Source organism: Abramis brama, assembly GCF_963993115.1.
Source record: "Abramis brama genome assembly, chromosome: 12".
Lineage (NCBI taxonomy): Eukaryota > Metazoa > Chordata > Actinopteri > Cypriniformes > Leuciscidae > Abramis > Abramis brama.
In genome coordinates this window covers 15,783,740-15,798,572 of record NC_139974.1, presented here as the reverse complement: position 1 = coordinate 15,798,572, position 14,833 = coordinate 15,783,740, and the positions used below count along the sequence as shown (strand labels likewise).

At 40.6% G+C, this 14,833-nt stretch overlaps 1 protein-coding gene across 1 annotated transcript in view; it reads right to left on the bottom strand.

Moving 5' to 3' along the window:
- cfap44 (cilia and flagella associated protein 44) overlaps positions 1-14,600 on the bottom strand; it is a 32,607-nt gene extending 18,007 nt beyond the window's left edge. Inside the window, exons 1-11 of the mRNA XM_084130051.1 lie at positions 14,490-14,600; positions 14,002-14,161; positions 10,577-10,739; positions 8,952-9,054; positions 8,618-8,834; positions 8,019-8,133; positions 7,726-7,890; positions 7,424-7,579; positions 6,791-6,838; positions 6,601-6,700; positions 6,412-6,506 (exon numbers count right to left, since the gene is read on the bottom strand). Of these exons, the coding sequence (XP_083986177.1) occupies positions 6,412-6,506; positions 6,601-6,700; positions 6,791-6,838; positions 7,424-7,579; positions 7,726-7,890; positions 8,019-8,133; positions 8,618-8,834; positions 8,952-9,054; positions 10,577-10,739; positions 14,002-14,161; positions 14,490-14,529 (1,362 nt within the window). The 5' untranslated portion in view covers positions 14,530-14,600. The remainder of the gene's footprint in view (positions 1-6,411; positions 6,507-6,600; positions 6,701-6,790; positions 6,839-7,423; positions 7,580-7,725; positions 7,891-8,018; positions 8,134-8,617; positions 8,835-8,951; positions 9,055-10,576; positions 10,740-14,001; positions 14,162-14,489) is intronic.
- Between the last annotated feature and the right edge of the window lie 233 nt (positions 14,601-14,833).

The following is a 14,833-nucleotide window of genomic DNA, read 5'->3' as shown; positions in this document are numbered from 1 at the left end:
GCAAGGAACCTTAGAGGATCGTAGAGGCTGTTCACGGTTGAGAGTACCCCTCTGCGAGTGAATGGCTTCTGATCATCTTTGATTTGAAACATGAAGGTGTCTGTGCGCATGTTCCAGAACAATCCAAGGCTACGTTGAATGGGCAGATCATCAACAAAGAGATCTAGGTTGTTGACATCCTTGGTGCGATCTTCGGTTGAAAAATGCTTCGATGACTGCCAGTCGATTTGAAGCAATTTTGTGCAGCCTGAGGTTAGAAGCTGCAAGCATCTTCTGTGCTCGCCCGAGGACGCTGATGGCCTCTTCCTCTGTGCCGAAGGACTTTAAAGCGTTGTCAACGTAGAACTCGCGGTCGATGAATCTTCTTGCATCACTGCCATAGTCAGCTTCTGCTTCCTTAGCTGCCCGTCGCAGACCATACACTGCAACGGCAGGCGAGGGACTGTTCCCAAAAAGGTGAACTCGCATTCTGTAGTCCACGATGTCGGAGGTAGGGTCGTTGTTTCTATACCACAGGAAGCGGAGAAAATCACGGTGGTCCTCCTTAACGACAAAGCAGTGGAACATGTGCTCGATGTCGGCGGTGATCGCCACCTGTTCCTTCCTGAACCTCATAAGAACACCTAGCAGGCTATTATTAAGGTCAGGGCCAGTGAGCAAGACATCGTTGAGCGACACTCCTTCGCATGACGCGCTGCTGTCGAAGACCACACGGATCTTATCTGGCTTCCTAGGATGGTACACACCGAACAGGGGCAGGTACCAGCACTCTTGTCCAGGCTGCACTGGCGGGGCAACTTCTGCGTGTGCCTTCTTAAGCATCTTCTCCATAAACTCTAGGAAATCGGCTTTCATCTGTGGTCGTTTTTCCAATGAGCGCCGGAGTGAGACAAGACGGTCGAAAGCCTGTTTCCTGTTGTTAGGCAGCCGCTGTCTTGGCGACCGGAAGGGTAAAGGTGCAACCCAACTTTTGGAGCTGTCCTGATAGCACTCAGCTTCCATTATCTTCAGAAACTCTAGATCCTCCATGGATGGAGCGAGTCTGTGGTCGTCGGGAGTACGAGCGAAGACAGTCTGCCCCAGGCAGTCTCCACTGAGCATCATTAAGCCACGGGTGGAGGTTGGTGCTGGATGATGCTGAGTTTTAGGCACTTGACCAAATACCTCTTTCACTCTGATCTGGTTGTTGCATGGCTGAAGATAACTCGTACGACCGTTCTCTAAGATGGCTGTTTTGTAACTCCTCACTTCAAGTGGTCTGTGGGCACCTCCAAGACACACATCACCGACGACAACCCATCCTAGGTCAAGCCTTTGAGCAAACGGTGCATCTCCTGGGCCACTTATCTGCTCTCGGACCTTGTGTGCCTGTAAGATGTCTCTACCCAGTAAGAGGAGTATTTTGGCATCCGGATCCAGAGGCGGAATCTTGTCGGCGATGCGCTTCAGGTGGGCATGATGGTAGGCTGCTTCCGGCGTAGGAATCTCGGAGCGACCGTTAGGGATTTGGTTGCACTCGAGGAGTGTAGGCAGAGGAATGCTCAATTTCTTGTCCACCGGCTCCACAGTGTAACCGCTGGCTCTCCTCCCCGCTGTCTCTGAACGCCCCGCACAGGTCTTGAGAGTATATGAGTAGGAGCTTCCGGAGATCTTAAAAACCTCGAAGAACTCCGACCGTGCCAGGGAGCGATTGCTCTGCTCGTCCAGTATGGCGTACATTCTCTTGGACTCCTCCCTGCATCCATTTGGGAACACGCTGACGAGATAGATCTTAGCACATGCTCTGGCACTCAGTCCTTCACCACATACTTGAGTGCACGTCGACTTGACCTCCTGGATGTCTGCTCTGTCCTCCTCGCCGCCGTCCTCTGAAGTGGAAGGGGACGACTTAGATTTCCAGGTAGGTGGGCAGGGGTGGAGCGCTGTCACATGAGCAGTGCTCTCACACTCTGTACATTTTAACTCAGCAGTGCAGTTCTTTGCAAGATGCTCTGTGGAGGAGCAACAGCGAAAGCAGATGTAATGCTCTTTCAAAAGCTGTTTGCGATCGTTTATGCTCTTCTCACGGAAGCCTCTGCATTTCCTCAGAGGGTGGGGCTTTTTATGCAGAGGGCAATATTTATTTGGATCAATTCGTTCCATACTTTCTCTGCACTCAGCCTTAGCAGTTCCTGAGACCTGCGTCTTGTGAACATAAACCGATGTCTTTATGGGCCTCTCCCATTTACTCTTTCTCTCTGCTGGAGCTTGTGTGAAGAGGTTAAAGCTTGGGTCAGTGCGAGCCCTTGCCTCCATGGCGATGAAGTTTACAAACACAGAGAAAGGTGGGAAGCTAACGAAATGTTCCTGTTTGTATCTGGTACCAAAGTAAAGCCACTTTTCTTGCATGTTGTATGGCAGTTTCTCAATGATAGGCTTAATTCCTCTGGAGGTATCCAAGTATGACAAGCCTGCAAGGTAGCCGTCTTCCTTGGCGGCTTGTAGCTCTGACAACAGGTCAGCTAGATCCCTGAGTCTCTGTGGATCCTTTGTTGTGACCTTTGGAAAGTTTTCTAGTTTGTTGAACAGAGCCTGCTCGACAGCCTCTGGCGAGCCATATATTTCGTCGAGGCGCCCCCATCCCATGTGCAGTCCAGTTGCTGGATCCTTAATGTTGACTGTTTTTATCCTTCTTACTTGTTCTGCTGACTCTTTTCCCAGATACTTGGTGAGGAGGTCGAGTTCTCCTGCAGCAGACAAGTCTAGATCGGCGATAGCGTTCAGGAGCGATGTTTTCCAGGCCCAATAGTTCATTGGCTGGTCATCATATGTGGTGATGCCTGAAGTCACCAGGCGGCTGCGAGCAAGGTATTTGATGAGGTCTCCAGTGGACGTAGAATGGTCATAGCTACCTCCATAAGGCGTCCTGTGAGCAGGCGGGTGCACAGGAGATGAGGAATCCTGCTTGATGTTCTGTTGCGGACGATTCCCACCAAGCTGAGGAGCTGGAGAGGAGTTGAGAGGCTGCTTGAAGCTTTGTTGTGGCGGTGCCCCACTGGTCTGAGGAACTTGGTGTGGCATAATGTCAGCGGAAGCAGCAGCTTGGGTTTGACTTGCATTGAGTGGGTGAGGTGTTGAAGGGATAACATTGATTGGTTGGTGGTGTGGAGGATGAAGTGTTGGCAAAGCGTAGTCACTCCCTCTTCTGACAGATAGACCCCTGCTGCATAGGCTGGCTTGTGTCGACACATAGGCGGCGACGAGCTGGTCTTTGACCGATTGGGGGACTGGGCTGTTAGCCTTACTGCATACTTCAAAGCCCATATCTTGTAAACCAGCCACGAGAGCATTTGCCTCTGCAATGGCAGCATCCTTTTCTTTTTCGTCATTTAATGCATCAAGATTAGCTTGAACTCGTGCCTGCTCCACTTTAAGTTCAATTTCCTTTAGCGCATGTACCGCTCTAGCTTGCGCTGCTTCAGCCTTTGCCTTTGCCATGGCGACGGCCATGCTAATCTTCGAGCTGGACAATGTACCAGATGAGCGACTGCTTCTTGAGCGCGCAGTCTCAGACTGGTTATCTCCATTTCCTTTTTTATTGTTGCTACGTTGTGACATTGTGACTCACCGCGTTTTCAATATCAGGAGAAGGAAGCTAGTATGTAGCTGACAGGGAGCTGTAGCGTTAGCCGCTTATCTCTTGGTATTGAGTTGCTCTGTAGGATGGCAATCCTTCTGTCCTTCGTTAGCTGTGATGCCGTCTTTTCACTGTCATGGGCTATGTTCCATTCAGCTTAAACACTCCCAAGAAACTCCAGGACGCAGTTGATTCATTTCCATGAAGTTTACTGGGAATTTTGTGAAACTGCAATACAGTACAATGAGATGTCTATATTATTAATCAAACTCAAATACACAATAACAGTGTAAGTAGCACCACTTAGCTAACATAGCAGTGTAGCCTATATGATAAACACAATCAAGCTAGTAGAAACAACCAGCAGCAATAAACAAAACTAATTTAGCCGTCTCAATAATCTTACAAAATTAAAAGTAAGCAGTAACCAAATATTACACGATGAGAAATACTTACAGACGTTGCCTTAGCAAAAAGGGAGAAGGAAAAGCGATCGACTCAGAAACGACTGATAGAGCTCACACATTCCTGTAGCTGATTACCGCATGGCAATCTTACTTCCTGTTTCCCAACATGCACTAGTACTAAATTACTATGGTTACAAGATAAACAAACCACACTGAACTGCTGAAACAAACACATTTTCAAGCGGCATGACAGCTGGACTGGCCATTGGGCATACCGGGCATTTTCCCGGTGGGCCGACGTGCTTTTTGGGCCGATACATCTCATACTTTTACATTATTATTATTATTTTTATTTATTTTTTACGGCCCATAAAATTTGTACATCGGCGGCCCATTCGTTTGGTTTCGTTTTGCTTAATTGGCGGCGCTGGGTTTGTGCCGGTGTAATGCATTGGTCCAAAAAAGTCAGTGTTAGTTTTGTTTTCTGACAGACCAGCCCATGAAACACGTAGATCAGCGGCCCATTGGCTCTTTTCTTGATTGACACTGGGCTGGCCCAATCACAACTTTAAACAGGTGTGCGAGCGTGCAGCAGCGTCAGTGTGTATCTGTCAAAATAGTCAGCGAGATGGAGAAGAAACGCAAGGAATGTGCAGAGAAATAGCGTGAAAAAATAGAACCAGGCCCTTAAAGCAGACGCTTTATGTGTCAAAATATATGTTTTCTGACCTTCATCAGCTCCTTCATCAGCTCCAGTGGCAGATGATGATAGTGAGGAGGATCAGGAGAGAGATGAGAAAGTGTAGAGCCTGCGGTAAGCAGAACTACTTTCAAAACACTTAGGCTATGTCATGAGTGTAGGAACCCATAACCGAGTTACAGATTATTTCCACATCTGCATAGTTGACGATTACGCAATTCACTAGAAATCTAATGAGAGGCGTTTGTAAACCATGTTTTCCGCCAAAATAAAAGCTTGATGCAGTTTGCGTCAAAATAAAAGATCATGTGCTTATCTCTTTCAAGTATAGAAATTGGTACAAAACTAATTATGAAAGTTTCCTTTATTTTTTAGTGCATTTGTTTTACAAAATATGGCAATTACTGTCATTGGATTAATATTATTAACTATTATTATGTAGTAGGTGTAATGTAAATAGACACTGTAACTAAAAGTTTGAATTTTTCTTTGTTTAATTTGCACACTGAATATGGGTTGGAGCTTTTAATTTTGAACTCTCAAAGTGCACCAGATTGATGAATTTAACATTAAAATGCACACAATTTTCTCACGGGGGGGCATGCCCCCAAACCCCCCTAGAAGGACCGAGGTCCACCCACCACAGTTTTACCAAAAATCCTGTAAGAAACACTTGTATTGCTATGCCAATGCAGATTATAGCTTGTTTTAGGATTCACCACTGTGAAGTATAGTTCGACTGTATTAATAAATGTCAAATTTTTACTTATTTCATCTGTTAACTCTCACTCCTTCCTATACTCACTGATTACATGGCATTAGTGGTTTTAATGAATAGGAGTTGGTATGCATATAATTAAGGGCGTGCAAAGATGGGTGGTGTTTATGATCATATAGTGGGCCGGTCTGGGCCAAAATGCCCGGGCCGATTTTTTGTCCCAGTCCAGCCCTGGTAGTATTTATATACTATTATAGTATGTATTAATCATTTGAATTTTATTTTATTTTTTTATTTTCAGTTTTCATTTGAGTTTAAGTCTTGGTAATTTTGTTATGTTCATTTGTCATTATAATTTTTTTAAATATTTCTATATATCTTTAATTTATTCTTATTTTAGTATTTGCTTTAGTTATTTTAGCACTTCAATTTAAACCTATTTATTTTATTTAGTCCTATTTCAAGTTTTAGGTTTAAGTTTTTCATGTAATATTTATGTTTTATTTTATTTCAGCTTTATTTCAATTATTAAAAATGATTTTCGATAGTTTTACTTTTAGTGTACAACAACAACACTGTAGAATAAATAAAAAAATCATTTTTTTGTGTTTTTTTATTTATTTAGACAAAATTGTAAAGAGTTTCAATATCAATATTGAGTTTCAATGTCGCCTCTGTCTTGCTTAGTAGGGAACACTTAAAATTCAACAATATTATTGACACTAATGGATGAGAACTGAACTGAGCTGGATAACAACATCACTGTTTTTCTGCAGAACTGTTTTATAGATGAAATGGACTAATTAGGGCCCGAGCACCGATGGTGAGAGGACCTTATTGTTTTTGCTCTGTTTATTTAACAATTGTTTTTCTTTGCAATGGAACTGAATCAACACTGAACTGACTTTAAGTCTTGACTTTAAGACAGTTTAGTCTCCAAGCATGTTTCTAAGAGGTTCATTTACATTACCGTGTCTGAGGCCCAGGTGAGCGTTGTCCCTCCTTGATTGAAGCGACTTATCGTGAGCTCTTTTTTTGAAAGAAAGTCAAACACCCTGACAGAGGCTGGGTAGGATAAAAAGGTATTTGTTGTTATTTACAGAAGCACATTATGTTGATATGTGGGTATATGTTTGGTCAATGCAACATTTTTTCTTACAGTCCAAGGCTGTAGTAGCCATGAGGTGGCTACTTTCAGAAACATCCATGCCCTGAATGGCACCAGCATGAAATGAAAAGAGACACTTTGGATCTTGGGTCTGCAAAACAAAAGACCAGAAAAAATGCTAATAGGATCCACCATGAAAAAAAAAACAGATTCATCTTTTAACCTGTTTAACTTGACTCACAATGTTGGAGAATGAGAGATCCAGTTTCCAAATCCTGCCATTAGAATCCTGTTAAAAATACACACATACATACATCATACATACATACATACATACTGAAGGATTAAAATTGAATTTACTCTTTAATGCAAGTCAGCTTTAAGTCAGCTGTCTAAACCTTGTAATAGTCAGGGGTTTTGTTAGTCTTTGATCTTCCAACTAAGTGTTGAACTGTGTGTGTGAAGGTTACATAGTCTTAGCTCTCGTGACCATGTGTTATTTATACAATTTGGGGGGTACCATTATCTCAGTTGGGGGTAATTGCCTCTATTGTCTTTAGATGATTAGATTCAGTAGTCATCTCTAAGGCTGTGTGTAAGTTCAGCACCTTTAAGGACAGCCCACTGAATGGCCTATAAGATACCATGTAAAGTTCCCTCAGTTAGATCATGTTGGAAGTTTCTACAGCCGCGTACAGCAGAGTTCTCAATAAAGAATAACTTCTGTTGAACGCGATCCCGACTGTCTCACTGGTCTCTGCTTCGATCAAAGAAAACTTTACAACAATACACACATACATTCATACATACATACACACATACATTCATACATACATAAAGCAAGTTCCACATCTAAAAGAAAAAGATTTCATACCTGAGCAAACCAGTTGGAGGTTTCTGGGATGGAGCTCTTGACCATAGAGTACAAGCTGACATTACGGCCTACTGTTATCTCATTCATGGGCTCAGTCTCAAACAGTCCACTGTCATCAACTGCATCTGCCGTGTCTATGGTCTCCAAATTCCAGCTCTGAGGAAAAAGATGGAGAAATTGCTTTAAAAGCTTTCAAAAAATATCCTCTCCATGAAATTCATTTGTTTCAAATAAGTTTACACTTTTTAGCAACAGCAAAAACCAGTGAAGTAGCATAATCTCACTAAGTAACCTGTACTTACTCTGACGACACCATCAGAACCCATAGTCATTAGTTCTCCCTCATCCAGATTAAACTGGTAAATGGTTCCGCTATGACACGTGTGTCTACCTTTACGGCATATTTCCACCTTTATCAGACCCCCCTCCCAAAGGAGCATATTTCCCCACTCTGATCCTGACACAACCTGGGAGAGAGAGAAAAAAAGAATCAATTTCTTCAAGAAATTTAAGAACTTTTACTTTTAATTTCATTTAAAAGTCTGTAGGTTTGTGCGTGTGAACATGCAAAATGTAAGAAGGTGCTGAAAAAAACCTTTCCATCAGGAAGCTCCACATATCCTTCTATATCTGTTACAGTTGTTTTTCCAAAACTTCCAAGCAACCCTTGCAACTTTAAACCAGTGAAGGTACTGGCCATTTTCCAGAATCTAAAAAACATTAAACCCAAACTCTCTCAGCACATATATAGACTGTTCGAACGTTTAGGGTCGGTAAGATCTTATAATGTTTTTGAAAAAGTCTCTATTATTTTATAATAACTGTTTCTAACTGTTCTTTTTTCTTTTTAATCCTGTAATGGCAAATCAGAATTTTCAGCATCATTACTCCAGTCTTCAGTGTCACATGACCCTTCAGAAATCATTCTAATGCTGATTTGCTGCTCAAGAAACCTTTGTTTTTATTCTCACTGTTGAAAGCAGGAGTGTAACAATGATCATGACACAACAATGTCTTTGAATTCATTTTAAAGTAAGCAAAAAGTAAAAAAAAAAAAAATTTACTGACCCCAAACCCTTGAACGGTAGTGTATAAATATTATTTCTTAACATACAAAAAGCATCTTTGAAAGATCTTTTTAAAAAAATGTTTTAAATGCAAATTCATAAATGGATAAATTATAGTAATACAGACCTAATGTGCCCAGAGCCAGAAGTAGTGAGCTGTCCGACACAGTCGGGCGAAAAGGTGGCCCTGTAGACGTCCTGAGCAAAAGCTTTATTGCACAGCGTCACTTGTTCTTGCCTCCAGTCCCAGAGTGTAAGCATGTAGTCTGGAGCACCACCCACACTGGCCAGTAGAGAGCCATCCCGATTAAAATCCACATAGCTATATGTGCTGCCTGTGCCACCTTCATATTAAACACAACAAACTAAAATTATGTATGTATGATTCTGTCTCAAATCACATCTTGTTCAAATTTAAGTTATACTTTTGTAAGACATTTGACCTGCCACTGATGACCTACCTCTGAGGATCCTGTAAGGCCGCAGGGATGGGTACTCATATATGATGATATTAGGCTGACGGCCTTTCTCTGCCACTGCGAAATATTGCTTACTTGGATGAGTCTTTGAAGAGACGAAAGGAGATATTAGGTCTTCAGGTCCACACAAATCTGTAGGCTATATAATCCCATAATTGTGCATAATAATCTATGTGCATACAGTAGAGTGTAAAATGAATGATGAATAAATGTGTCTGAGCCTGTAAAAAGTAAGAGCTATGACTTTTCTCAAGTTGCTCATACACTCATATGTCAAGGCCATTCTTTGTTGTTGTTGGTATTTGGTATTTAGGGGTTCAAGCGCATAGTTGGTGTACTTGGCGTTATGACATGGAAAAAAACTAAAAATGTCTATAACTACGCAACCCTATGTCTGATTGACTTGAAAATTGTCATGCTCTGTCTTTGTCCAAGGTGCCAAGACTGCCTTTGAGGTCATTCACGTATCTCGAAAAACGCGGTTGGCGGCGGCCAATGAATTTTGAGCAGCTATCAGACAAGGTTAACGGAGGCCGATTCAGATCTAAACTCGCTGGGCCTGTTTGACTCACGGCCCTAGAGGCCTGTAAGAAATTCGAAAGAAATCGGCTACTGGGGCCCTGTCCCAAATGGCACCCTAAGCACTCGCGATCATCCTCTGAGTCCGCACTTTCGTGACGTAACGCCGCTTTGACTGTCAGAAGAAGTCTGCTGCGGAGCTCGCATCAGTGCGGGCTCGGCAAAAGTGCACATCGAGGGCGCAAATCGACCGCATAGGGGGCGCTCGCGAGCACCCTTCTGAGACCTAAAATGACAAATGGAACACCCTACGGTCTCATGGATTTAACGGACATGCGCACGCAGCAGCCATTGTAAGTCCACAAGACCAAAAGTGCATATGAAGTGTGCCATTTGGGACAGGGCCTGGGAGGGGTGCCTTTACGCTTTTCACGTGCCTAAGGGATTGTATACCACGAGATTTTTCGCCCACGCCCACGACATTGATACCTCATGGTAGAACTCCTCATTCTGAGCAACTTTGCTTCTAGGACCACCGCTGTCAATAGAATTGTTCGTTAAATACCTGTATTGGAGATTATTTCAAAAACCAACTTTCGTGACCTAGTCCTAGGTTTTTGGCTCAACCTCGATAAAACCACTGTGTCACAATTTACGGAACTCTCTAGGTCAATAATTATCAAAAAAAAATTGAACTTTGGCCTTTGGATAGCTATAGCTGGGTCCTTAAGAAAACAGGCATGGCAGAACTCTGCATTAGGTGAGCACATGTGGCACATGATTCTAAAGTAGCATGCAAACTTTTATGGAGATCGGCCCATAGGTGGGGCCATAACTGTTGAAAAGCTTTAAAAACTATATATTTAGTATGGTAAATTGCCTGTATTGGCTGTAAATGGCCTTTTTCATCTATGATTGAGATGGTTACAGGCTTGCTAAATGAAACATAATATCTTTTTTACGCATATGATTAAAGGCCTTTTGGCAATTGGCAATTGAACCCCGATAATTGCTGCTCGCAGCTATATTTTAACTTGCTCTTGTATTTCTATTCGCATACAGTCACCGAAATAACAGTATTAATGTACCATGATGGCACCAATGCCGCCCCCGCTGCTAGAGCGGATATAACTCTGCTCTTTGGTGTGCATATCCAATAGGATGAGCAGATTTCCAGCTATGAAGGCCAACGTATGCTCATCCAATAGCTGTAGATTTCCTCTCCGCCCACAGTCATAGCCAAACGAATGTCTGGGCTCAGTTTAAGAAGCAAATTAAATGAACAGATAGTCTTCCCAAGACAACAAACTTATTATATATATAATAATCAAGATCTGTAATGTTTTAAAGAAGTCTCTTAAACTCACCAAGGCTGCAATTATTTGATCAATTATTCCTGTGATGGCAAAGCTGAAATTTCAGCACAGGCATACATTCCCACATCACAGGAATAAATTACATTTTAACCCTCTGGGCTTCTTCGGTCAAAAACGGACGAAAACTTTTACATTTTGATTTTTTTTAATTTTTTTGCTTCATCGGAATGGGATGACACTTGGTAACTTTTGTTGTATTAGCTATGTGAACACACAAAAAAATCATGGACATGATTTGGATATGTTAAAGGGTCGTAAAAAAAATCGTCACACTTAGCTTCCTCCGGGTCAAAAATGACCAACATAGGAAATTAATGGGAAATACGAAAAAATACGAAAACTCAAGAGAAACTTTTTGTGGTACAAACTACAAATCAGCCACTGTGCAGAAAAAAAGTGCACAGCAATAAAGGGGTGACACTCTAAAACATCAAGAGTGCAAATATGGCACCCCTCCCCCCACACACACACAAACACACAACAAATTATGCTCCAAACTATATAAAAACTATATAATCATAACTCCAAAACTGTAGCAAGGAGAGTCAAAAGGTAGGTATCATTTGAAAGAACTCTTTTTAAATTTTTTGAAAATATAAATTAGATTACATTTGGACATTGTCCTGCCGAGAAACGGCTGATAAACGACAAAAATATATATATAATTTTTATTATGATTTTGCATATCTTTCTTATTTGTCATGGAATAACTCAGGAAGGAAATAAGGTAGGAGGAAAATTATTTTTTAGTGAAGTCCCCCTACATGTTAGCTGCATCTGGATAAAAACAATTAATTTTTGGATAAAGGAATCAAAAGTTACAGCATTTGGAAAAGAGATAGCCTTTTTGTACAGTCTTTGACACCTCATGGGCAATTTTTTCTCCATGAAGAATATCTTGTCATAAAAGCAATAGATTATGTTAATTTTGGGCTCATTTTAATTGTAATAATATGCTGTAAAAAATGAAGTGCCATTTTCAATGATCTGTGAATGTTTCATGAGCTGTATGATGTTTTTGACACATTGCAGTACATTATTTTATAGATTATGAAAAAAAAAGAAATTCTATTTATCAGCAAATAACTCAACAATACTTAAGAGTTTTTCAAAGTGGATACATTCACTGTAAAGTTCAGACTCTAAGCTTTCAAATGACATCAACTTTGTGTTAATCAAGGCAAGATTTTTGAAAAAAATGGTAATGAATATTTTCGCAGCTAGGTGGCGCCTGCTGGCGGTACACTCGGTTTAAGAGGGATTACTCAGCACTCGTTAGGAGTTAATAAATGTAATTAGATGCATTAAAAAGCTGAGATCCTAAGCTTTGATATATATATATAAAATGATATATAATTTGTGTTGTTCCATTCAGTGGTTGCTTAGTAATTATTATTTTTTCTTTCCGAATGGGAATAAAAATAAATAAATAAAATAAATAAAAAAGCTATAGGCAGCCTATAGGCGGTTATAGGACATGACACATATTTATATATTTTGAAGCCACTAGATGGCGCTCTTCTCACTTGAAAAAAATTTTTTTTAGGCCTGCACTCTATTTTGGTGTGAAATGTTGCATTTATTGAAAATAAATTGGAAAAAAATAAAAATATATATATTAATTCTAATGGAAAAAATAGCTCATAAAAATTATATAATTAATGCAAAGTATCATAAAAAAACTCTAAAAATTCTAAATAATAATCAGAAAATATTATAGAACAAAAATATATTTGATTGGTTATCCTGGGAAAAAATAGAGCTCGGGATCGTTGCGTCACGCCGCAATGCATTGTGGGAATCACGGTACGGAAGTAGATGTACTGTATAGTAGCGTATAGTAGGCAGTAGGTAACGTTGATCATTTGGTCATTAATTTAGGTAATTTTTTGGAAAATGGTTCAGTATTGCTGTATTGTGAACTGCTATAATCGGTCTCATGATCGACAGGGCAAACGCCTCATAAATCATATTAGTTTTCCATATGGTTTGGGTCGCCGCTGGTCGTCAACCGGACGAAAACAGTGGATTATTGCACGTATAATAAATAACTCCTGAAGTGTAACAAACCCACATAGACAAGCTTCGTAGCTCACAGAATCTGACAAGTGTGTGTGTGTGTGTCACCACTGATGCTTGGTTCACGGTGCGAACGATTGTTTTCTCCGCGTTTACTTTGTAGATCTGCAGATCTTGCACTCATCCATTTGTGAACTGCAAGTGAGCCTCCAGTGACAGGTTCTACTTTTCTAAAAGTGTCTACTTTTAAACAAACAATTCAAAACGAAAGAAAACAGACAGCTCTCTGCTTATGTAAGTTAATCCGTATGCAATTTGCATTTCTCTCTGGCGCGTTCACTTACAGCGAAGATCGCCAATCAGCATCGTCAACCTCATCTTTGCAGCCGACTGTGACAAAAAAAACCCATTTGTTTATTAAACAATTAAAATGTGTGTGTGAATGTTGTTGCCGAGGGCACAGGAAATTGTAAATCCGGCTCTGGATCGGAGGTGTAAGCGCTCACTCCACAGACCAGGTAGGAAAATATCAGGGAAACTGAGGCTTGGTATTAGCCTACTCCAGACTTTATTCATAGGGATCAATTCGCCTATAATCTAATTTGTTTTTTAAGTAGCGTTGTTTGGCTTCATTATTAAGTTTGTAAGTATACGGTATAGCCAACTTTTTTTGTCACGGCCCATAACTTTTTCTCTTTCTTTCTCGGTGCCGGTGGAGACCGGTCGGCTACGCTATTACTTTATTCCGAACGCTTCTGCGTTGCCTCTAAAATGGCCGCCGTTACCCACAATGCATCATTCCATAACGTCTACGCCCGAGCTCTATAAAGTTAAATTTTAAGGCTTCGTCCGTTTTTGACCGGGAGGAAGCTAAGTGTGACCCATTTACGAAGAAGCCCAGAGGGTTAAAAACACATTCAAATAGATTTTTTTTAAAAAATAATATTTCGTAATATTACTGTTTTTACAGCATTTTAATCAAATAATGCAGCCTCTGTGTGCAGAAACGTTTTTCAAAAACATTTAAAAAATTGTAATTATTTCACACTTTTGACTGGTAGCATAAATAGTAATATAGTAACTTATATATTTTATTTAGTGTTAATTGCGGTGGATACGAGAGGTGCAGTAGGTTCTGTGGGATGTTGGAGTCTGCAGTGATGAAGGGTCTGGAGCACAGTTCCTCATAGCTGTAATACATATCATGTGGTATTAACTTCTTGTGCTCTTCCTCGTTGTTTCCATCACACTCTTCAACCACCAAAACATCTGCCTGCTCTGAAATTAAAATGCCATTAAAACAGGAAAATGTAAATTGTGTTTTTGTCACACTGAGAAAATATGCATGATGAATGTTATAATATGTCTGCATGAAATTTTGCTAAACAATTTTAATATTTTTTTACATGACAATAGGCTAACGTTAATTGTTTGTTACTGTTAGGCAAACAGCTGTCACGTTTGTTTACTGCTGATAACCTAGAGTTAAAGAGTTGTTTTTTAATCAAAATTACATAGAAATTGCGTTTAAACGACAAACGAACAAAACGCGTTTCTCAAACACATGGTTTTGTGTCAAAATGAAGCATTAAAAGTGTTATTTCACCTTGTAAAGTAACTTCACGTAGCGTCTCAAACGCGTCCATCTTCGTGTGACGGCGTTGCTAAGCAACCGTACACTCCGTGCAATTTTCACTGGGAATTGTAGTCCATTGTAATTGCAACGAGGCCAAGTAGGTTTCCGTTGTGACAACTTGTGAACGTCACCGTATTAATCATATATATTTTATAATAATAGTGTAAGTGTTAGCCGTTAGTCTCTCTTTCTCTTCTACAAACCAGTGTGTTTATGATTAGGATACAAATATTATTACAAATAACAAAAAAAAGCAATATCAAGCAGCATAATAACAGCTAAAATAACTGCGATGAGAACTGAAACCTCGACAC